A 26,301-nucleotide genomic window follows, 5' to 3' on the forward strand; every position below is an offset into this window, starting at 1 on the left:
AGAATCCTCAAAACCACATAGCTCTCCTATGTGAGCACTTTCATTGACAAATAGCCCTACTAAATAAGAAAGCATAAATGCTCGTGGCCCCATAGTTTCAAATTACCTTTTAATAGCCCAAAGTCCTTTTTGCTTTCTCTTTTACATCCAAAAGTGCTTGTTTTACGACTATATTAGGAGCATGCACTTGTGCACTCTTGTTAGAGATTGATGCTCAATCTTAGAAGAAAGCATGTGACTAGAGATTAGCAAGCTACCTTATTAGCACTGGCTCTCCTAGAGACACTATTTTAGGATTGAGTTGAGTGGGAGTTTTGTGATTATTCTTAGTTTTTAAGGAATTTTTATTAGGAATTTTTAAAATTCTTAACCTCTGCTTTTAGATGGTTGTTGGCTTTTCAACTTTTAGCTTGTGTGTGGCTGTTGGCTTTTCATTAGCTTGTGTGTGCTTTTTACCCCCCTCCAACATGGCTATAAATCAATTCAGGGGCTCCACTCTCCCTCCATGCTTGAGCTCTCCCTAAAACGATTGCCTTGCCTTCTTCCAGCTACAAGTCTTCAAGTCACTTCAAGCTTTCCGATCGTTCATCCAGGTCTCGCATGTTTGTTTGTGAGCAAGGTGCTAAAGGCGATTCGCCTGTTGGCTGCTGAAGCCATTGCCTGAAAAAAATATTTGCTATCCAAAAAGCCGTTTGCCAAAAAAACAGGTTCGCCTATTTTTTTGAAATCCATTTTGCTTTATAAAGGGCTTTATGCTAGCCAAGCGGGCTTTATGCCTATCTAACGGGCTTTATGCTTGCCGGTGAAGAGATTGTCGTCTACTGGATCTATTTATAAAAATAAAGCCAAAAAAAAACCCCAGAAAGTTGACATCAAAACTTTGCAGGTATCATTCGTAAAACCTTCAACCTTCCAGCTTTAATTTATAGTTTTTTTTTTTAAAGGCAGGGGCTTTGCAGTCAGTGTGAGAGCATGCATATAACTATAGAACTTTGGCTGGAGTTTGTGAGTCCTCAAAGCGTTTCTTTTTTATTATTTCTTACTAAACAATCGACAACCTCACAAGTTGGAGCCAAGTGCTTTCGTGCATACATGCACCCTTTTATATAATGACATAATTGTTGGTTGCTTTTTGCTTACCTCTACAACAAAGCTAGCTTTTGGGCACATGGCCACCATTGCAAAAGTGCCATGCTTTGATGTGCCCCAACAATTTGAAGCCACGTGGCATGTCTCTTACATGTGCAAACCCACAAAGGACGCTATTCGTGTTGTCCGTGGATACCACTCAAAGCTTAAAATAGGAAGAGTATGTAAGAGTGCCACGTGTAAAGATGCCAAGAGGGCAAGGTTGCTTATTGGGATTGCCACCTGCGCTTTTCTCGTCTTCCAATCATCGCCCTTCTTCACCAGCTTCTACAATTTTGCAGGTGAAGCTTTGAACCCGATATCTTATAGCGATTGCTGTAAAAATTGAAGTTTGCCAATCTTGAGCGCTGTAAAAACTGAGAGACAGAGAAGCAGACCGAGCGAGCGAGCGATCGAGCGAGAGAGAGAGAGTGGCTTCTCAATTTTGCAGGTGAATCTTTCAACCCAGATATCTTATTGCAATTGGGTTTTCATCCTCCTCAATCTTGCGCGCTGTAAAAATTGAAAGCCATCCGAGAGACAGAGAGCCAGACAGAAAGAAAGAAAGAGCGAGCGAGCGAGAGAGAGTAGCTTCTCAATTTTGCAGGTGAATCTTTCAACCCAGATATCTTATTGCAATTGGGTTTTCCTCCTCCTCAATCTTGCCTGCTGTAAAAATTGAAAGCCATCCGAGAGACAGAGAGCCAAACAGAAAGAAAGAGCGAGCGAGCGAGCGAGAGTAGCTTCTCAATTTGCAGGTGAAATTTTCAACCCAGATATCTTATTGCAATTGGGTTTTCATCCTCTTCAATCTTGCGCGCTGTAAAATTGAAAGCCATCCGAGAGACAGAGAGCCAGACATAGAGAGAGGAGAGAAGCAGGTGAATCTTTCAACCCAATATCCGATAGCAATTGGACTTTCCTCCTCCTGAAGTTTGCCAATCTTGCGCTTAAAAGCCATCCGAGAGAGAGAGAGAGAGAGAGAGGCAAAGAAGAGATCCTCGCTGTTATGTGAGTCAACTCTTGGTTTGTTTCTCTTTTTCTGGGATTTCCGGGACGCAACTACCTTGGTTGACTTCGCCTCTCGGAATCAAGGCACTAGAGCGAGTCAAGGAAAAGTCTAGCAGATTTATAGCAATAGAATGAGCCAGGAAAATTCTATTAGATTTCGAGCACTAAAAAAATCGCAGAAGCTTGTGCACCCACTATGGAAAACTTTGTCACATCCTGATAAAGCTGTTGTAGCTTTGTGATGTCTCACATTTTATTTCGTGCGCTTGCGCTTAAGCGAACGTGTTTTCCTTTGTGCTGCAGACAGAGCGAATTCTTCAGCGGAGAGTCCATGCGGGGCCTGGCCTTTTGGTGTTCAATTTTCTGCCTCTGCCTTGGATATCTATGTTGTGTACCTCGTAGGCGTCAGCGGAGGCCTGGACCTGGATTATACTGAGATGCAGGTCAATATTCACCTGCAATTATCATTTTCGTTTCGCTTGTGGAAAATTTCGCAGCAGATAATCTCAGGTCAGACGGAAACCCGAGTAACAATACAGCCTACTGAGGAGCCTTCAGAAAAAAAGAGGGATGGAACGTAGAGACGGGAGATTTTCATCACGAGTTTTGGAATCTCGTTGGGAAAAGAGACGGCCCTCCTTGAGCGTTGAAACTGCAACTTTTAATGTGCAGCAACTGGTCGAATCATGTAACCAAAATATTGGTTGAAGGAACTTGGTTTAGTGAATTGCAACTCAAAATTTTTAAATGGACTTTCATGGGAAAGTTACTGCTAATTGAACACATGAGATTCAAACCCAGGTAAGGAATCCTATGTAGAGGCTGAAAGAACCCTACAAGCTAGGGTTCATAACTGACATTAACCATTAGGCTAGATCGTCCTCGGGTAACATACATACATCTTAGGGCTGTGTACCAAACTTAATCAACAACTTATGAATCGTTCTAGATATGTGAATCTTATAGATTCCATTAGGCCTAGGCCTAGATCGTCCTCGGGTAACATACATACATCTTAAAGCGGTGTACTGAACTTAATCAACAACTCATGAATCGTTCTACATATGTGAATCTTATAGATTCTTTTGGTTTCCAGGTGAATGCTTCTCTTGTTTCTGAGCACTCTGCAGCTATCAATCCATTTTAAGCTACCTTTCATCATAATATTCACAAATATTTGTAGTCTAAATAACCACTGGGTGAGAGTGGTTCGTAGGGTGAAGGTACCAGCAAAACGGCATGCTTATGGAAGAGAGGTGTGCACAAACATCCTTATATTGTACGCAGCATTTAAACCCGTTGTATAAGGGCAATGTCTTTGTTGAACTAAGCCTCTGAACACCGCCATAGTAGCTTGAGCTGGTTTTGTAGAAGCCACAGAGCAGTGGCTTCTATATGAACAGGCTTGAGTTGTGAGATAAGTCATTGGCACATTGGCGGACAGGAGCAGATACTGTGGTAGAATATGTTGCAAGGAGGTATCGGTGAAGATCGAGTAACATGCCCTTCTAGTGTGTCCAGCATACTCTGCTTTTTGTCATATTTTAAATGCGATTGACACCATTGTTGTGCAATTTCTTGGTTAGCAAGATTGTACCAATCCTACGAGCGCACACAACTACATGAGATCATTGCTTGGATCGCATCAAGTGTCTCTGTGTCTCTGAAACATGTTTGTTGATCTGCCATTGGTGCATTCTCCTTGGCTCAATCAGCCACACTCGTATGCCAGAAGTTGCTTGGCATCGTGATGCTGCTTGGCGCACCCCAAGTAAACTCCAATAGAGACCAAATACGACCTATGGGACCAAAAGTCGAATTTAAACGGTAGCACCTGTGATAAGCGATGTGAGAAACACCTTAATGGGCAAAGCTCTCTCGCCCTCTATTATACTTGATATCAAACATGTATACTTTTTCAAGATATCGAATCAGGTTATGGACTTTTGTACACTCCTAATCAAAGAAGTCAGAGACACTCAATCTATTTTTTTCAAGGTACAAAATGGAGGGGAAGTGCACCTCATCAGATTTTAGTAAAGGATAGTCACCATGCTTGTACTCACATTGTGTTAGAATTAGACTGGAATTGAAAACTATTATTGTTATGTACAGGTACTTAATGGACGGAAAATCAGGGCAGTATGCAATGACAGAATGAGACGATTACAAGCTGCATGGTGCATGTGGCATGATGGACCTTTTATGGCTGCTTGCAGCGAAACTTCTACTATTGTTTTGTCCCTTGCATGCAGTGGCTTTTGTTGGGGAGGTTTCCGTCAACTTTGTGGCTTATGTGACACAGCCTTGGCGCAAAGTTTTTTGGTTATGCGTTAATTTGTACCTTGCACTATGTGGTGGAATATTTCTGCTTATTATGAAGCTCCTATTCATGCCTGTTTGGATTTTGACTGCAATACAAAGGGAGGAATCGGTATAGTGTCCATAATCCCCTTGATGATTTAAAAATATTTATGTATGGAAATTGCTACCTTCACAGAACTCTTTCTATAGGTTATTTCTGACAACAATAGGGGAACATATACCTCCTCATAAATTACAAATCCATCTTTTGAATTTCTGTCAGCTGGAAGCTCAATTACAGGAATTGAAGATTCATCACAGTGAAGCGGAGCAAAGAAACACAGAGTTGGAACACATATTGGAGCTCACAATTGAAAACCATATGAAAGCAAATGAGTTGCTAAAGGAAGCTGAAATCAAGCAAAAGAGACTAATTGATAAGTTCAAATTGCTGCAACTGCGTGTAAGATAATATATTTATTCAGACCTTCTGGGCTTCTTGTTTTGAAGGATATCAGTGCATAACACAAATCCAAGAACAAAGCTTGTTTACAGTATCTCATCTGTCCTGTCCTTTTTCAGGTACTGCAATTGGAAAATGAAAATGTTGCTCTGAAAATACAGGAAGAAAGAATTCCAAAGGCTTTCCAGGATGGCAAAAGAGATTCTTCACAGCAAAGAAACATATGTCAGGATCTTCCTGGAACATTACATTTTCCAACATTCTCAGTACGTAATATGGAGAGACCATTCCTTGTGAATAAGGAGGCTATGCATCAGGGCAGAGGGATTGCATTATCTTCTAGCATGTTTAGTGGTTTTCTCTCTTTGCTGGTAGGAATAATAACCTGGGAGGCACAAGATTCCTGTATACCGTTGGTATTGGCATTGCTAATGGTAGTCTGTGTGTCCTTGAAAACTGTAGTACAGTTTTTTCTGTCCATTGATGGTAGGCCAGGTTTTGAGGCTGTGGCTCTGCTCAGTTTTAACTGGTTCATATTGGGAACTCTAGTCTATCCAGCATTGTCTAACAGTGCCCAAACTATATCTTCTGCTGTTACAAAATTGGGACACTGGTTTTGGGGATTTCTAGGAATTCATCATATGGCAGAAGGGCTGAAGAGCATTCTCTTGTAAATTCTCTAAGGAGGGATATTCTAGGTCCACACAGCATTTTTTAGTTTCTGAATTATACAGCCAGGACCGTTTAAAGACATTGTATATACAATACATATAAATCGATGGTTTTTGCACTGACAGAAAGCTGATCATCGTATGGTCTGTGTTTACCTATATTGACTTTTTTTGGGGGGCGGTAAAAAAGGTGATTGTATTAACAAAAGAGAAGCGCTCTACAAAGGAAAGAAATAAAAAGTAACGGCCTCCACAGGGGGGTAGGATCTGGAACATAACAGACAGCTTTGGCAAACTGTGTCAAAGCCTGTTTTCCCTTGGCAAAATACTTGAATGTGCTGGCTATTTCTGCAGTTATCCCCTCAGGTCCAGTTTTGTTGAAGACTATTCTGTTCCGGAATTTCCAAATGCTGGAGATAATCAAAGCTCTAACAATCTGCCATGCTGCAAACATAAGTTCATTCATTTTCCCTTTGCCCCCCGGTAAGGCATTTTTCCAGGTTGGTTGAAAGTGTTTCTCAAGCCATTGAAGTCCTCGAGTGGCATAGCAATCCCAGAATAAGTGCATGGGGGAGATTCTCGGATTCCACTTTGCTACTCTATCTCTAATAGGCATCTTACAGACAGCCATTCTCCATAAGAGTAGGTTCAGCTTATGAGAAGGTGTTGATTTCCATGGTCTTGTAACTCTTATCTTCCATATTGAGATATCATCTAGAGGTGCATACGCCTTCCAATGGTTTTGGGTCCCAACAGGCTTGGCCGAGCATTTGTGGAGAGGTTTCCCAGAGCTCTGAGAAAAAAGCCAATCATTTCACCCATTACTACTCTTTCCCTGGCAGATAATGAGTAGAGCACAGTCGCTACATCAATTGGAAGCCATCCGCTAATTGTAGGATCCCATATGTCCTTGTAAGATTGAACACCTTTACGAAACAACTTTTTGGAAATTCATGGGTTACTTTGAAGAAAGGGCGGGCCTCTTTTGACTGCCCAATCTGTTAATAATAAAGATCTGCCCAGTGAGCCATCACCATGAATTGGCCTTTACTATCCAAATGCATCCTCTCATCTTTCTCTTCTAGATATATATTAGTTTCGATAGAATTTCATACTGTTTAACTGTGGTTGGACTATCCAACAAGATTAAGTCTTGCCAAGGTCCCTTTACGCCATGCGGACCGTTTTGGCATAAGGTTGTGAAGTTGCAGGAACCACTTCATGCAGAGATTTTCGAATCCAACATCCACCTGCTATCTTAGGAGTTGTGGCCAAATCCCAGGAGAGGGCATGCCATTGTTTCTTCCACATAAAATCTCTAATTATTTTGTCTATAGGAATGCTGTCATGGCATACACTGCATAAGAGGATAAGATGTGTTTTGCTACTGCCGCAGTTTACCTACCAAGGAGATCTTGTGTCCTTCCATTTTTCAAACTTGCTCTTGAGCCTTTGAAAGAACTACTCAAACCTGTCTCTGAGAGAAATGCCCAAGCCAACTGAGCATCCTAGATATCTTACCAGCTGACCTGGTTTTATCCATTGGAACTGAGAGTTTGGGAGTTGGTCCCACCCAAGCCATAAGGCTGAAGTTTTCAACAGATCATTTTTTGAGTCTGAAACTGCCGTGAACTCCTCGTAGACCTCCAAGAGTCTTTTTATAATTTTCTCAGTACCGACAGCATACTGGGCGAAGAATTGAGAGCAATAAGCCGAGGTATCTGGCCACGGAATGCCCCTAATCAGGCACAGATTCTGAAAGTAATCTATCTGAGAGAGCAAAGGCTCTGTAGCTATTGCAAACAGTAAGGGGGTCCAAAGGACACCCCTTCCGAATTGACCTTTGAACTTCGAACCTCTGATAATGATATCCATTGATAGGAACTCTTGCATGGGAATTTGAGAAAAGCATTCTGGTCAGACTGCAAAAACCCTCACTCAAACCGATCTTTTGCATGGTTTTGAGTATGAAGTCCTAGCTCAGTCTGCCATACCCCTTTCTAGGTCTAGGTTTAGCATCACAAATTTCTCATTTAGAGTAATTTCATCATCTATTGCAAGTAATACATTGAAAAACGGGTCGTGAATGTTTCTTCCATTCAAAAATTTGTATTGTCTAGGGTGTATTATCCTTCTCAATATCTGTTAGCCATTGCCTTGGCTAAGACTTTGTTGTGCAATTAAGCATGCAAAGTGGCCTCCAATTCTTGGGCTGAAGCTTATCTGGAGTTTTCAGAATTCATCTTACAGTGCAGAAGTCCTGAGGTGCAGCAAGCTTTTATCAAAGCGGTCATGTCTGCACCACAAGCCTGCCAGTAGTGTTGGAAAAATTCCACTGGAAAGCCATCAATCCCAGGTGGTTTTTCCTTGAGCATCTTCATCACAGTAAACTTGATCTTGTCTTCTGAAAAAAAGGCGTTGCAACTGGATAGTTTTGTAAGGCATCACTCTTCTTTGGAGATTAGCTAGAAAGGCCTCGATTCAATTGTTGTAGTTGGCAACTCCGTTCAGGATAGATCCCACTATACCGCTTAATGATCTGCAACGACCTTCACAATATTACTACTCCACAAACGTGATTTCCATTAGCATCGCAAATGTCTGGAAGACAGCTTGTCTCCTTCCTGCAACCATCTCAAATCAGAAAGCATATTTGCCATAGCTAGCTTGCCGTGTTTTGCAGATCTGATAAAGGCATCAATTGATTTAACGAGAGCTTCCAGCGTGGCATCAAAGAGGGAATCTTGGATTGCTTGAAGAAGGCATGTTCTTGCCCAGACAACGTTTCCTTCTTCAGTCCTAGCTCTCCCACATAGTTGCAAGAAACACCCGTTTCTTGCCAGGAAACGGAAACGGCGAAACGGAGACGGCGTTTCTTCAAGAAATGCCGTTTTGTATCACTGGGTTTTTTTCTCTTCCTCCTTTTTTTTGGGCGGTTGTTTTGTTGTTGCTGCTGCTGCTGCTGCTGTTGTTGGGGGTGGTTGGCCCTCTTTTGATTAAACCGTTTTTTCCCGATTCGTCACCTCTTGTTGTTGTTTCCGCTGCCTCTTGTGCTGCTACAATACATCCTGCTGCTCTCCAGCCTCCCCATCTTTGATTCCTAGGCCCTGGCACCCGCAGCCTGCTCTCCTCTCCATCCTCTCCATCCTGCAGGCTGGCAGTTGCTCTCCACCCCTCCACTACCTCTCCTCTCTTACCTCTCATCCTTGTCCTCCAACTCCTTCTACCTCTCCATCCTCTTTCACCTCCCCATCCTCCTCCTACCTCTCCATCCTTTCTCACCTCTCCATCCTCCCTGTCACCTCTCCATCCTCCCTCTCAAACTTCGGATTGTTGTAACTTCAAACTTATTAGAAGTTAGAAGTTAGAACTTAGTTCATGACACATGTTGATTGTTGAAGCATCATTCATGGATAATAGATGATACAAGATAGATCAATCATCATAGGAATTTAGAATCATAGAAGCATGCATGATGCTTCAAGTATAGATAAACGTATTATGTATAATTTGCACTCTAGTATTATGTATAAAAAATAATTCTTTATACATAAATTGTACCATATTGCCATTTCTTCCGTTTTCGTTTCGGTGGGGGCTGGAAACTTTGTTTCCCCGGTTTTTCCTGTTTTCGTTTCTTTCGTTTCCATTTCGGCTGGCAACTATGCAAGTCTCCTAGCTCTCTCTCTACCAAAGGCTTTGGCCAATCTGGTCATGGATTCATGTCCACAGAGAGCAAATAGCCCGATCAGAATCTTGAAGACCCAACGTCCAATTATTGAAGGGGATTGGACCTTTGTTTGTACTAATAAGGTCTACAAAATCTAGAAAAAATAGTAAAGGAAGGTGACCTGAAGATACTATATCCAGGAATACATTACCACCACGCATCAGCTGTGAAGTAGATCCTATCGTCTCCATGCCGATTGTTCCATGTGAAGAACTAGAAGTGTGAGAGAGAGGCGAAGGCAGTCCAGTCTACCAGTTTGCAAGAGCTCACAAGATCATCCCAGACTTCCTTTTCCTGCTCAACCATTTCTGATCCCACATGGGAGCAATCAGACTTATCTTCCATCCAAGGCAAACAGCATGCAGCCTTTGGATTTTGGATTTGTGTCTCTGCCAAAGTGCTATTCTTTGCATGGATTGATTAGGGGCATAGATTGAAGTGATAGTGAAGCTGACTGAAAGCTTAGTTCAATAAGGAGAAACTCTCCTAGTTTTTCCGCAAACAAGACACCATGAGAGTGTTGGTTGTAGTCTTGGCTGCTCCTAGATCTCCGCTGCCCCCAGCCGCTATCTGGGTAGGTTTCTGTTGTGTTTCAACCTTGGTCATTGGTATTTCTCTTTTCTCAATCTCTTTGCCATGCATCTGATTTTGTGTGGCATGCTGTTTGTACTTAGATTGCTCAATCTTTTCACCACTACTAGCCAATTTATCCTTTTCCATCTCCACCGACATCACATTAGAAGCATCACGGGCACCCTTCTCACTCACCTTAAGTTCGCCAGGGACCTCTTTTGGTTCTGCATTTTCTTCTAGTTGTCTGGATAGACAGTCCCTGGCAAAATGGCCACTGGTTTTGCATAAGTAACAAGCATCAGGGAAGATGTCAAAATGAACTTCCGTGAATAGGACCCAGTTGTTCAGGAGCACCATCTCCAACCCATCAGGAGTTCCCTCTTTATATCTTTTCTTCTCTCTTTAACTCATCTACCTTTCCCCATATTCATTCACCTTCACTGGCTTTTTGGCCCGCGACGACAGGGAGGCCTAAGTGAAGGTGAGCGCGATTCAGAAGCGAAAATGGCCATCTTTTATTTTTTAGAAATCATGATTTTTTCTTGCTATTTTTCTCCACATTATCAGGGCCTCTGTATGTGTGTGTGTGTGTGTGTGTGTGTGTGTGTGTGTGTGTGTGTCTCCCTCATCCCTTTCAATTCATCATCTCTGCCCTCTTTTGCTATTTGGATCTCTGGCAGGCCTTATGAATGATTTATTATCATTCACATTGTTTCTCTTTCCCTTTCCTTCCAATTTACACCTTTCGTTTCCCTTTTACAAGTCATTGGAAAATCTTATTGTAATATTTTCCAGCAGTTAGCATCACTCTTTATTCCTCGGCCTCATTCCTGGGACTCAGTATTGCGTCACCTTATTGAAAGCAGGGATGTAGTGGTGACTTCAGCATAGATATATCTAAAAGAAGACCACAATCAACAAATCTACAAACCATGATTGACTTCTTTCGCTTCAATGTAGAATTCAAGAACCAACAATAACTTAAGACTCTTATTTAGACCATACATGGAGCAACCTTGACAATCCCACATTCACATACACCTTTTTTGTAAACGTAGGACCATGATGAAATGCTATTAAGTCCTGCATCAATCAGTCGACTGCATTGTCGTCATTAATAATAAACTCATGCACTTTCTGTCCACAATTCTTGGTTGACTTTGACTAATGTGGATTAAGAAAATATATATATCTAGATGAATCTAGGAGCATCGTCCTCTAAAAACACCACACAGTGTGTAGATTTAACCTCATGATAGTCACGTAGTTAAAAAATATAAACTCCATTATGCATAGCAGGGACTGGCTACGAAGACATCCCCCCCCCCCAATGTCATCAGTGGGTGTAGACCACTGTATAAACATATGCTCCCCCACATACAAATCCACACATCGATGACATTGCCACCAATGTCGTCAATGCCCAATAGTGGGTGTAAACCACAATCTAAACATATGCTCCCACACATACACACCCACACATACTTGAGCATCCATTTATACGAAGGTGGAGTTTCTATCAGCACTCTAGAGGTGAAGGTAGACTCGGCCACAAAACGGCTAGCACTAAAGGAGAAGGATAGCACTAAAGGAAAAGGCTAATCAAAAGGCTAGCATTAAAGGAGAAGGCTAATCAAACAACTTGTGGCTCAACAATTTCATTTTAGTCTCTCCCAAAAGAAACAAGGTGGGAATCTCACTAAGGCCCTGCCTTTTGGAATGTTATTGTAGATGTAAGTGTAAGTGTGCATTATGTGTGAATGTATGCAATGGAATGTGTTCCCCTACATACATTGCCACCACCAATGAGTAGAGGAACCACAAATTTTGCCATGTGATGTTTTCAAACCATTACTTGAACACATCAGGCCTTTGACCAGACTCTACATGCTATGGTAGATGCATTGTCGATTTAGAGTGGGAAAATAATAGTGAAAAGGTATTAACATAAATGGAAAGTGGTACACAACATGACACTGCCTCATGTCTTAGAGGATGCCATTCGGAAGGATGAACTCACTAGGCACACACTGGCCCTCCAAACAACCTTGCAACCCTCTCTCTCTCTCTCTCTCTCTCTCTCTCCTTCCCAGATTTTAGGTTATGAATCCAAGGGGATGTCAAGCATAATCTATAAAATAAGAAACAATGCAATCCAAATCGTTAGCTTGTCTAGAAATCCAAAGGCTAGGTCCTACACATAGTTGAACAGAAGACCAAGGTACTCTTCATTATGTAAATGCCACATTAAAAACCTCGTTGTCACAAAGGCTAGATTTCCAAGAGCTCAAAATGGCAAAAGCGGATCTTTTCTTCCTTGTTTATAATCAAAAATCAAAATCCCATTTTTGCATTTTGAAGTTGAGGTTTTCATTGAAACAACAACGTCCTTTATGGTCTCCTTCAAGTCATGAGTTTAAACAATGCTTAACATATTCTTACAATAATATGGGAAACAGATAGGTAGAAGTAAATTTTTCTTTACTCTTATTTGCTGCTTGAGGGTGCCTAAAACAGTAGTATACTCTCTCTCTCTCTCTCTCTCTCTCTCTCTCTCTCTCTCTAACTCCACCACCATGACTTACTTCCCCATTTTATAGTTTAGCAATTGTAAATAAGTACAAAGCATGGGGTGAAGTGCACATTGAGTACATAATTCTGGTTTGATAAAATTATAATATGCAAAGAACCAATAATAGAAACATGCTTTATGGTAATAATCTCACTTTCATTCCATTTAAGTATGCTTCCATTCCTTTGATTTTACGTGGATTTTCCAATGTTGGAAAAATTAGTTTCAAATAACTTCTTTTATGAACATGCATATACCTCAAGCAGTTATGGTAACTACTATCTAATAGGAAGTTAGGCTAAGAGACATGCTCACCATGTAGTAGATCAATTGTCAAATCACATTTGTTCACATCCAAAATACAGAGAAGAATTTAATCTTTGTGACATCAAATCTATGTCAACACCATCATGGATGCCTTTTGATGTGAGCCATGGGATGTGCATTTACTTATGCACTTTTACTTATGTACATGGATGCCTTTTGACATGAGCCATAGGATCCACATTTACTTATGATGGAGTTGCTTGCAAACAAGAAGGGGGATAGAAAAAATGAACATTTCAACTTAATCCACCTTGAGAGTTTATCTAATGATGTAGTAGTGCCATGGATTAAGACTTGGTGTGATACCCTATCTTACCATATCTACCATGTGCCAGATGTTTGGACATGTTGCCATGGTAGGACAATGTTATTCATTTATTCACCACATTTTCGTTGTGATTCTCCTACATAGGAGTTCATCGAGAACATGCAAGGTTTGCTAGGGCATGCAGGACATTGAGGAACCCTTGAAGAAGCAATGATAGGTGACTAAAGGTACATAGGTCTAGAGCTCTAGTGCTTTTATAGTGTTGTTGTGCTTGCATTACAATATCCAAAATGTCCTTTAGCAACTTACCCTTTATGCTAGCCTCTATTCTACACTATTATGCATAGCTAGAGCTAGTGCCCTATATGTAGAGACTACTAGCTGGCTCTTGAATGAGATATAGCTCATGACCTTGGAAATTGGATCCCACAAGCATGTGCATGAAGATCTATAGAAGAACCTCTAGTTTTTAGGTTTCCATTGAGGGAGAAACTCATCATGCTTGTAGTTTTGGAGATATCTTGTGGGTGCATCTAAGTCTTTTGGGAGCTTGGGAAGTCGTGCTCTTACTAGTTTTTGCATGAGCAAGACTAAATGCAGCCTATAAGCTCTTATGATGATGGAAAATACTAAAGGGCTCATGAATTGTGTACCGTGAAGATTCAAGGATGATTGTATGAGGTAATTAAGATAAATGGAGATTGGATTGATGGCAAACCTTGTCTATAATTGGACTAGAGTAGCCTTAGTCTCAACATCAGCGACAACATTTGACATGAAGCGAGAGGCTATGGGAATCAAGAAATATTGGCATTCCATAAGCACTAGGAAATTAGTGAATCTTAAGCAAAGACAGTGAGTTGATAAAGAGACGTGTGTGTGTGTACACAAAGTCAGTTGAGACATTTTCCAGTTCAAAACTCAGAAAGACACATGGGAACTTATGCAATCAAAGACATAATCAAATGGATTTATGTAGAAAAGAAGACATGCAAAGTAAACAAAATGAAATACCCTTCGATTTAGACAATTCATAACACTGTAGGTTTGAGGTTTCAAAAGGTGATTTTGCAAAGTTTTTGTGGATGATGCTCTAGATTACCATGTCTACAATGTGGGTGATACTCCCATATGTGATTAACTAAATATTTGAGATTGTTAACGGGATGATTGCTGCATTAATGGAATGGGTCGAACAACAATGCGAAAGCGCACAGCTCCTGGATTGGAACATGGTAACAAGGTCAAATCACGACGTAACAGTGAGTCAAAAATGGCGAGTCAGAATAGCATAAGCATATGAGTAATCATAGAATGTAGAGTGGAACGACAAAGATTGGAAGAAATCTAAAAGAAATGAATAGAAACGATAGCTGAAACTCAGAAGAATTGCTAGAGTTTGTGGAAGGGATACTACGCCCAATGTCCCCACGGAGTCTACAACTCAATGCCCAGATCAAGTGAGCAAGAACTTCTCGTACAAACTAAATTGGTAACCTTTACAATGAGGCATGAAGGCCTTTAAATAATTTCCTACCAATGGTCATACAGGACATGGGATGCCACTGGACTTTAAAGTGAGAAGGTGTGAGGATGCTCGAAACATCTGACACAGCTGCTTGAGTTGTAACTGTCTATAACTTCCTAGCCAAATTGATGGCGGAGTCATAATGACGAGATAATAACCCTGTCAGAGGAGGATTCTAACTCAAAGCTGGACTATTTTGGCTACTAGTTGGAGATATCGGTGTTACCTGGTCAGGTGACTGGAGCGCGGGGGTCAGATGGGTAACACTTAAGAACACTCAAGGGAATGGATAACCATCCGAGAACCTCATGGGCCTAAGAGAAGCCAAATGAAATGGGAGTGGAAAACTGCTTAGACCAAAATAATATTTACATTTGTTTAGGCAGTAACTAGGCAGAGAACCCTAAAGTACTCAAATGATGTATGAATACTATCATAAATGACTTGAATGATGCTGATGTCCATTGTTTTTGCATAGGACCCAGCATTGGATGCCAAGGGCACCAAGTAGCCTTTGAAGATTATGGAGAATTCATCCTAATAGCTCCTTCTCCTACTTTCCTTTTGCTGAAGGCATTCTCTTGGTGCCCTGCTGTGATAATTCAAACCTTGGAGGGAAGGAGGATCTTAGGCAAGAGAATGAGCGCATTACTCACAAATCAACTTCCTTAAGCCCCCATTTAGCCGTTTGAGGCAGATTACAACACAAGGGAATCTCCTGCTGCTAGAAGCACGGTACATTGGCTATGGTGACACAGACTATCTTCTCAGAAACGATCTTGCTTGGCTCACAAGGATTGGGTTGGACATTGGAGGTCCGCCCTCCAACATCCCCACAAATCTTCATCCATCCATGACTTCTTTCCGATCCTCATTCTGATTTAGCGCGGCAACAACTCGGCCTGCTACTATTGAAGGATTGACGATTACTAGTGGGGGTGGAGGCATAAGCTGAGGTAGGGTAGCCAAGTTGCAAGAGATTGCGGGGACCAACTGAAAAGGTGTGGGTACCAAGGGGGCTGTGGGATGCCTGCTTATGCAACCAATTGTGCCAAATGTTGGATGCTAAGGTAGGCATCATCAAGCAACTGCTGCAGTGACAGATCCCCTCCCACTGGAGGTCCGTGACTCATTGTTGCAAACATCGAAGGCACGTCGTAGCTCGTACCACCCATTTGCAACGGTCCTCCACCTTAGGACGCAACTTACACTTATCCTTAGTGAGATGCATGCACTTCTAAATGGTTGCAATGTTCTTTTCTTTTTTTGGGATTTCGAGGTGGCCACTGGCATAATCAAAGCTACTCCCATCGGGGGTGGGGTGGTCAGAGGCTTCTGTGGGGAAGGAGGGTGCTCCGATTACATAGTCACTACTCCTCCCCGATCCCTGTTCTTGCCCTTTGTTGGGCTTTGCTGCTTTCTGAGAACACCCCACAATTCCTCCTTGACCCATTTCCATCTCTTCCTTGTAGTGGAGGTCAGCCAGCTTTATTTTGTATCGAGCAATGTCATAGTTTGTCTGCAACACAAGAATTTTCTCCTTGTATACCTCGGCATCAAGGCATTGCATTGTGGATCTTTGAGTCAAGTTTTCCACAAAGGCCGAGGCATCCAATTTTGCCTACTATGTAGCAAGCTCTTTGCCAGTTCGGTGAGGCACATCTAGCATTGCTACTAGGGCCTGTGCGGCCTGTGCTGGTGCAATCCCTTTGCTTGGGCCAGGGTGGGTTTTTGTGAATGTTGAGTTGGTGCCTACTGTCAGGATAAGATCCTGGGATGACATGATGGATTGGCTACCTGCATTCCCTTGGTTGTCATCATCATGGGATTGACATTGTCTTATAGCTGCGCACCAAGATGCGAGCGAGCTAGTCAATGTGTCCCTGCCACGATTTTGTTCATTAGCTCCCTATCTATGGCATCGGCGAGAGCACTTTGATGCTGCTGGGGTTCATGGAGATAGCCTCTTCATAGGGTGGTGAGGCTCCAGACTGGTGCTTCCAAGAGTGCCTCTTTGCTGTGGACTGCCACATTCCGCCTTCCTAGGATGTCCAAGCGTTGGATAAATTTTGCACCGACAGTCTGTTGAGTTGCCTAGAGGGTAGCCACTTCCCCGTACAATTGCAATATTTTCTTCTCAATCTTGGCCTGCTTTTCGATGGAGCAATGGGCTGTGTTGTGGACATGGGCAAGGAGGACCTTGTTGTCCTGCCAGAGAACCTTCATTTCAGTGTGTTGGAGGTAGCACGCCAAGTACTGGATGCACTATGTTGCTACCTATAAATTCAGATGTGCTGGTAATTGACTGGGGAGGCTCAGGGTTTGGATCTCAATTGGCTACAGTAATGACCAGCTTCAATTCCACCTCTGACTCTGAATGTGGGCACTTAGAGGCAGTAGACTCTATTGGCATCATCAACCGTTGCCACTTGAACATGTCTGCAAGGGAGGAGTCCAGGGATCCTTCATCGGATGGAGGGAGTAACAGCTGGGGCACGTGGTACTGGCAAAGGTGAGATAGAGAGCGAGGCATGTGGTTGGGGTGCCATTAGGGGAGGGGATATTCCTAGCTCGTGTACTAGTGTGGACCATTGATGAATAGGGCACGGGCAGCAAGGGTGCTGGAGTCGGATGGGAAATTGCATCCAAGAGATTGAGAACATTGACCGGAGCCACTAAAGAGCCTCTCGTGATGGGAGAATTTGAGTCTACCATATAGCGGAGGATACCAAGTGAGTGAGCAAGAAATTGAGCTCTGGTCTGGTGGCGTTGTCTGAAAAATCAAGTGGCCGGACGTGCAGTGATCCAACTCCTCCGATTTGGTATCTTCCAGGAAAGTGGCCTAATGTGTAGTGATTTGACTCCTCCAATTTGGTGTCTTCCAAGCTCTACACCTCCACTATTTGTCATTTTGTCATTGTCTCTTTTGGAGCTTCTTGTTCCGTTGCAAATTTCATCGGCCCATGGGGTTGGAGGCTATCGATGCCCTTCTGATGAGGGTGCACTACCAACCACATGCTCTAGGCCTACTGTTGCACCTTCTACTGATAAGGAAAGAGAAACAAATAGATCTGGCTAAGGAGGGAGTGTACATTAACGTCGTCTGCTTCTTGCAGGTGGTCAACCTCCTTGTGAATCTTGTCAAAGAATAGGTGCGACCATGCCATGGGCTTACCTGCTTTGGCCTACTAGATGTATCCTGTTCTTGCTGAGATATTAATGATTTTATTTTGGATCAAGATTAGATCTAGGAAGAAGCGAAAATAGCGAATGTCCTCGGAGTTTTTGAGCTAACTGAGGAGGTACTCCATATTCTTCTTGGAGCCCTTGGGCTTCTTGGTGGAGCCAAACTTCATCTCCATCTCCGCGAGGAGAGATGGTGGCACCCTCTTATGCCCATCCATAGGCAAATGTAGCTACTGCACCACGGGCTGCTTGGAAAGGCACCTCTCGCCACCCTGACCACATCATTGTGAGCTAACTGTGCGTGAATGTTATGGACCTCAGGGTGAGAGCATAGAGCTCCATGGCAATTGTGTTACTTCTATGAGGCATGCAGATCTCACCTACATGGGTAGGAGTGAGGTTGAAATTAGATAAGAGATTGTACTTCATGGCAAAAAATGTGGGAGAACTGCGGGAAGCTCCATAGGAAGGAGAGAGCTACTATGTGAGAGATCATGAGGACGGCAAAAAGGCAAATGAGTATTGGAGCAAGTGACAAAGTATAGAAAAGTAGTAAGAGGATGAGTATCATCAGCAATTGAGAGGGAAGATACGATTTTGAAATAGGGGTGGGCGGTGCTAAAAGTGGTGGTTGCATGCATGAAGAATCATGATGGCTATTCTTGGAAGCCCACCCCACATGATGTACAATAGAGGTCGCTTGATGACAAGAGTAGGTGTCTGGGTAGGATGACTCAACATCTAGCCAAAGGATGTCCACATGTGCCAAAAGGATGACTCTGCATCTAGCCAAAGGATGTCCACATGTGCCAAAATGACATTCCTCAAGAAATGGGTAAGGAGGCATCTGTCCAAAATAGCATATGAGTCTATAGCCATTAACTGGCTTCTTGAAACGCTCATCCTACAACATGCCTAATGAAAATGTGCCTTCATAATAGCACTTAATGGGCCAATATGGTCCGAACCACTGAAGTCTGAATTCCCCCAGGTGAAGGCCTTGCTTGGACTAAAAGAGGACTACATCTTTTTCCTTAAACACATGGAGCTTCGTGACCCACTTTCCAACAGTGTTGCACAACATTGGAGATGTATGATGCAACGAAGCAATCTTCATGTAGCTAGCTGATCCATCTGATTAGTAAGTGATTCTTTGGGTCTGAATGTCTTTCAGTAGCCATGATACATAGAATGGGCATTCCATGGGAACCATTGCTTTTACCCCATAGACCATTTTGAAAGGTATGAGGCCAATCGTGACCTTTTAGGCCATACGATATGGCCATAATGCTGAATACAACATCTATTCCCAGTGGATGTAATTATCATTAACAATATCTTTCAAGACCATGGTCATATGGCCTTATTGTTGGATTTAGCCTGCCCATTTGCTTGGGCATAGTAGACTGTGGACATTGTGAACAATCATATGTTGCTTAGTCATTTAGGACCGCTTAGTCATTTTGGATGACAACTTGGTCACTAACGATCGCAAGTGTCATAATTTGCTCATAAACAAATTTGGCCATTGAGGTCACTGAATTATCATGCATGGTCCTTGCTTCAACCCACTTTGTACAGTAGTCAGTCTCGGTAGCCAACACCACATGCCTATTATTAGATGGGTGGGTAACTAGTTTGAATGGGCCAATGAAGTCTAGGCCCCACTTCTGGAAGGGTTCAAGGGGTAGTACCAAAGTGTGTTGCTTGATGTTGGGCTGCCACAATCATTAACACATGTCACACTATCGAGCAAATATCATTGCATATTTGAGGACTGTGGGTCACCATAATCCAATCTAAAGGATCTTTTGGTTGATTGTATCACTGATAGTGTCCTTCGACTATTTCTAAAGGGCTTTGTACAAGATTGCGGATTGCTCATGCTGGGCCACACATTGGTAGAGTACTTACACGCTGCCTACAATAATCCAAAAGGAGTGACTCTGATGAGTTCACAGGAGCGGTCTGGAACACGGGAACCTACTGATCCTCTAGGGGCAGGTAGTGGCTCAGGGTGCCACTTCCTTCCTCATAGGGGTAGTAATCGTGAGGTCCATGATCTGGATCCATCTCCTCCCAGTCATTGGGCACTTCCTCTACCAACACTTGATTGACTGGGGTTATATGAGGTAGTGGCGATTGTGGGCCCAATATGGGTGGTGGTAACGGAGCTGCTGTATTGGCTTGAACTAGCCACAGGACCACCCTGTGTGTTCAGGGGTTAGGCAGAGCCGTTAGGGCTAATGGGAGTCTCATTCGATACATGGGTTGGGGAAGGGACCTCGAAAATTGACATTGGGAGGTATCATGGTTTCCCTACCTATGGCAGTGTGCGCAATAGAGTGTCGGCCTTGCCCTTAGGTGCAGACACTCATTGGAGGGGTGGTTGCCATTACATACCCCACACGAGACATTGTCTCTCCGTGGAAACAAGTAGGGGTTGTTAGGCGCCTCCTTGGAGGTTCCTGTCCTCCATTGCTTGCCTAGCTGATCTAGCAGATAGGGTGCCATCTCACTCATATCCAACCCCTTGGGCTCATTGGTCTCCTTCTTGATTGTTTCTACACTTGAAGACCTAACTAATGGAGCTATTTTTGAGGGATTTGGGGTCTTATCCAAATTCGCCTTGTCCATCATGTTGTCACTTATGCAGATGGCCACCTTGCTGCATAGATCAAAGGAAGTAGGGTTCATCACCATTAGGTGGTCATGCAGCTTTGGGTCTGCCAACCCGATGAGGAAGTGGGGCAATAGTTGTTTGTCGCTCATCCGCTCATACAATTCATAGCGAGCATTGAGGTGCTTGATCTTGGCAATGAATCCCTTAGGGATTCCTTGTTGTTTTGCTTTACTTCATACAATTGATCAATTGGGCTCCATTTATGGCCGATGGGGGCGAACCCCACAATGAAGGCCATGTCTCCCAATTGATATTCTCTTCTAGGGTGAGAGCCCTATACCATTGGCCTGCTTTGCCATCCAAGCTGAGACCAAACGCATTGGCCATTTCTAGGTCCCCGGGAGCACCAAAAGCTTTGCAAATTTGCTCAAATCGCTCCACGTGGGAGACAGGGTCTTCTTCTCCAAGGAACTTGGTCATTAACTTGGAGATGGCTATGGGTCGGCTCCTCGAGGGATTCGCAATCCCTACAGGAAACAATGGGGTGGGTGGAGGTGGTGCGGTCCCCCTTCCTAGCGCATTCACCAAGATGCACATTGCCTCATCAGTTAACACTATTTGAACGGCTAGTGGGGGTGGTATTGCTGTGGGCCTGACGGGATGCAAGGCTAGCCTTAAGCCTAGCTCTCTTGGTGGTATCCATGTGGATGCTCATACCGGCATTGGGACAAATGTGCCCAAGCCTGTGTTCATCGATGCAACAGGTATGGATGGGAAGGGACGTACTCCCGGAGGAGGTGGGTCCTGGGGCATGGGAACATTCATTCCATGCAATGGGTGATAAGGTGGGAACTATGGTGCCCCATAGTTGACGAAAGTTGGTGGCACCTGGGCTGTTGGGGGTTCATAAGGTGCCCCTCCTTGGACGTTCCCTACATCCCCTCAGCTAGGATCTTGCCCCCGGAATTCCCTCATCCCATGGATCTTCATCATCCATCTATTCCCATTGGGGAGGTCTTGCATAGCCGAAGGGTCTTGGGTCTACAAAGGTGGTTTCCATCCCGGTCTATGGTTCGAGAGCTAGATGTTGTTGACCTTCCCTTCCTGGAGACATGCTGGAGAAGGGGTTCTCCATGTCTGCGGACTCTATTTGGCCTAAACATCCGAACATGTTGGAGAATGTACCTCTCAACCTGGATGCAATCGAAGGTGTGAAAGAGTTGGGAGAGGCCACACTAGTGAATGGGGCTTCGGAAGCCCTTGGACCTGAGGGGTCTTGCATTACTTCATCCAAGCTCTCCGTCTCATTGGAGCTAGATAGATCTTCCTATCAGAGGCCTATTAATGAGTGGGGGCTATCGAGCTTCCGGATCCCTAGCTAGGGCGAAGGGTGGGCTCTGAGTGTAGCTCGAAGCACTATCTTCTAGCATGGAATCCTTGGACAAAATTCTCCAGGACCTCAAGTGCATGTAGGAGACCTCTAACTAGGCACACTTAGGCTGAACTGAGGTTCTGGAATTTTTTTATTTCCTGGACTACCCCAGAGGTATCCCAACAGTCGTAGGGATATCTCTATGGCAACGGCCGTAGGGATAAGGTATCACAATGGGTGGTGGGATACCGGTACAGCAGCGGTCGATGGAATAATTATAGCGACGGGCGGCGGAGTAGGCGTAACGCACCGATCAGTGGAATAAATCTTGCCACATGTTTGGCGGGATAAGACACAAGAGGTATCCCTACGGGCATAGGGATAAGGTTAAGACAATGGGGAGTGGTCATTTATAATTGTGTGGAATTGGAAACCTATTAGAGTGCTATATAGCTTAGTAGTAGAGCTTAAGTGTGTGGAATTGAAGATTAAGGGTCTTCTCCCTTCCCCTTGTCAATATGTCCCCCCCAGGTAATGTGAATTTCAAAATGAAATATGTCCCCTCCCTATTAGCGAGTATTCTTTCCATTTTCTTAGGATGATGTATTGGTTGGCAGTATATTTATGGTGACGGGCATGGGGATAGAAAATAGTGACGGTCGGCGGGATGACAAGGAGTCTGGGCTGGTGGAATAATTATAGCAATGGCGGCATAATAGGCATAACACAATGGGTAGTGGCATACAAATATGACCATGGACATGGGGGTGGCCTTACCGCACAGGTCGGTGGAATAACAAGATAGCAACGGTCGGTGGGATAGCTCTAAGACCACGAGTCAACAGCTGTCAGGTCGGCGGGATAATTAACTCTGACACCCATTTAATCAAGGCGACGGGCTAGCCCGTGGTTAGAGGTTAGGTTGGTGGGATACGGCTAACACACCGGGTCAACGTGGTTTGATCGGTGGGATACGACTAACGCACTGATCTCAGTGAAAAAGCTCTAATGCGCCGACTCGTGGGATAGTGGAACACTACATCGCCGACTCATTTTGTGGAATTTTGGGGGATTTTGAGTTTCTGTTCTGGTTTTTTAATGCTAAGGGGGGTGCTACACTACCTCGTCTACCTACACAAGGAAAAAAACTTGAAGGAAAAACAATTTGCAAGTCAAAATGCAAGATTTCTTGAGGGAGCGGTTCTAGCACACAAAACAACTTCAAAATTCAGTAAGAATCATCATTTTTCGTTGTTTTTTTGTGTGTTTGGACATCACACACTCCTTAGCAATCTCACAAACTAAGTTTCTATCAACTCAAAACACTAAAAAGCATTAAAAACGAGCTTCAAATGATCCAAAATGACTTTCCAACAGAAAATGACAACTTTCCTAACCTTTCCATCCAAAACTCTCACTTCTTCACTCTTTCCTCCCCTATAACTCCACTAACAAAGCTCCAAGTTAAGCTTGAAGCCTTGTGCAATGGGTAGATAACGAAGGAAGACAAGTGCAATGCAAAAGCATACCTTGATTCCTCGGCAGCGGTGCCAAAAATGTGTAGGTCTCGATGGTGACTTACGTGTCGTGGGGATGTTGAAGAGATGCCGATGGAGCCTCCACACCAAGCTACTCCTTGTGATAGCAATACAAGGCACGAGCCGTCCGCATGTGTCACTCAAGCGGCCTCCGGATTGTTGCAATGTGTTTTCACAATGTGTTTTCACGACAGAAAGAGGGAAGGGGGAGAGGGGAGAAGAGAGGGGAGAAGGGAGGGCAAGAAGGAGAAGGGAAGAGGAGAGTGAAGGGGGGTGGAGTGGCAAACACAAGGGCACTACAATGGAAACAAGATAACACCCAAAACACTTTTGGAAGAGAAGGGGGATCTTGTATTCAAACTTGTACAAACAACAATGAAGACCAAAGTCAACACTTTGGCCTTTTATACATGTCACCTTTTGAAGGGAGGGCCAACCCTTTTCCTTTTAGCACTCTCCTTCTCTTTATAATAAAAGGCTGTTGGGCCCGTAGGGTGCCAAGGCATATTGCTATTCTTTCCATCTCTCCCTACTAGTGGAAATAGCACTTGTGTTAACCATATTAGAGCGCTTGGGACAAACCTCGAATTAGGAGGTGTTCCTAACTGATTCCCAAATAGTGCTTGTGTTAGCCTCATGCCTCCAAGGCTTTGGCTATTTGGGGATCAAACTCCCTGAGCGCCCTCAAGCCTTGGGCCATTTGTGGTTAAAACCCTATGTACGAGGCTCAAAACCTAGAGTGGCGAGGCTTAACTTTCATGAGACAATTAACCGCAGCTTGCAACTGGACCATACAACATGAGTATGTTGCTTGCACTCTTTTTCCTTGGGGTGTTAGCTAGAACCTACAATCTATGCACATTGCCTGGAATCTTTGGCCTTGGGGTATTTGGGGCTCAAACTCCCAGAGCTTGTGTTGTACTCTTTCCATGGCTGTATCTATTGAAGTCAATCATGAATGTGCACGTTGCCTATAAGCTTTGGTCTTGGGGTATTTGGGGGCTCAAACTCCCTGATCTTGTGCTGTACTCCTTCCATGGTTGTTTTTGTTGAAGTAAAACATGAAGCCTAATCACCTCTAATCACTGATTACCCTACATTCGGCGACTGTACTCTGTGGATGTTAACAGAAGTTTTGAAAGTTTAAGCCACATGTGCGGATGAAGCTTGATAATGAGACTTCAGGAAAAGAAAGTCCTCAAGAGCCTCAAAAATTGGACCCAATACCCATACCACATGTCAGGCTAGTTCAACACCATCAGAGGCTAATCTTCGAGAATTGCTAGAGTACTTCAAGAACTATACAAGTGGTAGTGTCCCCATAGCAATGCAAGGCCATTAAGAGAATCTCATGTGCAAGAAGTTGATAACATTGGAGAGACTCCAATCTATAAGGGACCAGCCAAAACTCGCACAATAAACCTCACCCTTGAAGGGGAGGAAGAAAAATTGGTATTCATTGGGAAACAACTTACATGGGAAGATGAAACAAAGCTCAAAGCACTCCTAATGGAATACCAATATTGCCTACCATGGTCATACAAGGAAGTGAAAGGCATTTCACTAGAAGTGGTAGTACACATGATACCTATTAGGGAGGGTGCCCACCCTTAGGTATGTGACAAATAAATCCAAAATATGGTACCATGGTTTATGACGAATTGGAAAAATTCTTAGATGCCAGATTCATCTATGTGATAGAGCACACTGATTGGGTTTCACCCATCATCATTGTGCCTAAATGCAACAAGAAGCTAAGAATATGTGTTAAAGAATGTGAGTGCCACCACAATCAAGGATCACTATCCCTTACAATTAATAGAAATAGTGTTGGAAAAGGTGGTTGGATCGTAGATATACAGCTTCTTGGATGGCTTCAGTGGCTATAACCAAGTGCAAATTCTCTCATTGACCAATCAAAAACATCATTTGCAATAGAATTGGGTATATTTGCCTATAGAGTCATGCCATTTGGCCTTTGTAATGCCTCGGCCATATTCCAGAGAGTCATGTTCACAACTTTCAAGTCATTTTCGAATAAGTTTCTCCAGGTGTTTTTGGATGATTTGTGCAGCCACTCAAACAAAAAAGACCACTTCAAATGTCTTGAAGTAGCTCTAATCAAATGCAAGGAGTATGGCATCTCCCTAAATCCAACAAAATGCCAATTCATGGTCACCCACAGAGCTGTTTTGAGACACATCATTTCTCAACATGAAATTGCAATTCAGACATGGAAAAAATCAAAATCATTATGGAATTGACTGCTCCTAAAAATTCCAAAGGCATACAGGTCTTTATGGGACATGCCGACTATTATAGAAGATTTATCTTGCAGTATGCCATGATAGTGAGACCACTTTACAAATTATTAGTGGAATTCTTATGGACAGAAGAGTGCAACCAAGCCTTTGAGCTTTTAAAGTGGTGCCTAATCACAACACCCATCCTTGTATCTCCCAATTGGGATATTGATTTTCATCTTCATATTGATGGCTCCAAGTATGCAATTGGGAGTGTTCTTTGCCAACCTGGTGAACATAAGAAAGACTACCCATTCTACTTTGCCAATCAATAACTCAATGATGTAGAGATCAACTATACCACCACAGAAAGAGAAGCCCTAGCAATGGTGTATAGTGTTAAGAAATTTCAACACTATTTATTGGCAAATGATTTTGTCTTTTGTACTGACCATCAACCATTGCTTTATGTTGTGAAACGTCCATATACAATAGGAAGAATAACCAAATGGCTCCTCTTGCTTCAAGAATTCAACTTCAAAATAGTGGTCTGCAAAGGTGCCCAACACTATGTTGCCAATCACATGTCTCGCATCAAGTTAGGAGAAAAAGCCAATGAAAACACTTATTTCATTAATTTTGGACTCATATGTCTACATTTGGACTAATGCTTAAAATTCTTCCCAAATGAAAAGTTTACTTTATGAAACTCAAGAATCAAAAGTTTACTTTCTAGCACTATCATTTCCACATAATACATTTCA

The 26,301-nt window shown here is 43.2% G+C and overlaps 1 protein-coding gene across 7 annotated transcripts; it reads left to right on the plus strand.

Annotated features, from left to right (window-relative positions):
• The first annotated feature begins 1,394 nt into the window (after nucleotides 1–1,394).
• LOC147879553 (uncharacterized) lies at nucleotides 1,395–5,687 on the plus strand. 7 transcript variants are annotated; one of them, XM_087371916.1, is made up of 5 exons: nucleotides 1,395–1,430; nucleotides 2,443–2,582; nucleotides 4,255–4,573; nucleotides 4,727–4,906; nucleotides 5,026–5,687. In XM_087371916.1, the coding sequence occupies exons 3-5, from the start codon at nucleotides 4,331–4,333 to the stop codon at nucleotides 5,578–5,580; spliced, it is 978 nt and encodes a 325-aa protein (XP_087228042.1). In that variant the 5' UTR covers nucleotides 1,395–1,430; nucleotides 2,443–2,582; nucleotides 4,255–4,330; the 3' UTR covers nucleotides 5,581–5,687. The 7 variants fall into 7 exon arrangements, with proteins under 7 accessions (XP_087228042.1, XP_087228039.1, XP_087228038.1 ...); XM_087371913.1 differs by lacking the exon at nucleotides 1,395–1,430 and adding an exon at nucleotides 1,464–1,579; XM_087371912.1 differs by lacking the exon at nucleotides 1,395–1,430 and adding an exon at nucleotides 1,470–1,735.
• The last annotated feature ends 20,614 nt before the right edge of the window (nucleotides 5,688–26,301 follow it).

This window comes from Dipteris shenzhenensis, chromosome 33 (genome assembly GCF_047967505.1).
Source record: "Dipteris shenzhenensis isolate YYH24624 ecotype China chromosome 33, Dip_SZ_1.0, whole genome shotgun sequence".
In the NCBI taxonomy this organism is placed as follows: domain Eukaryota; kingdom Viridiplantae; phylum Streptophyta; class Polypodiopsida; order Gleicheniales; family Dipteridaceae; genus Dipteris; species Dipteris shenzhenensis.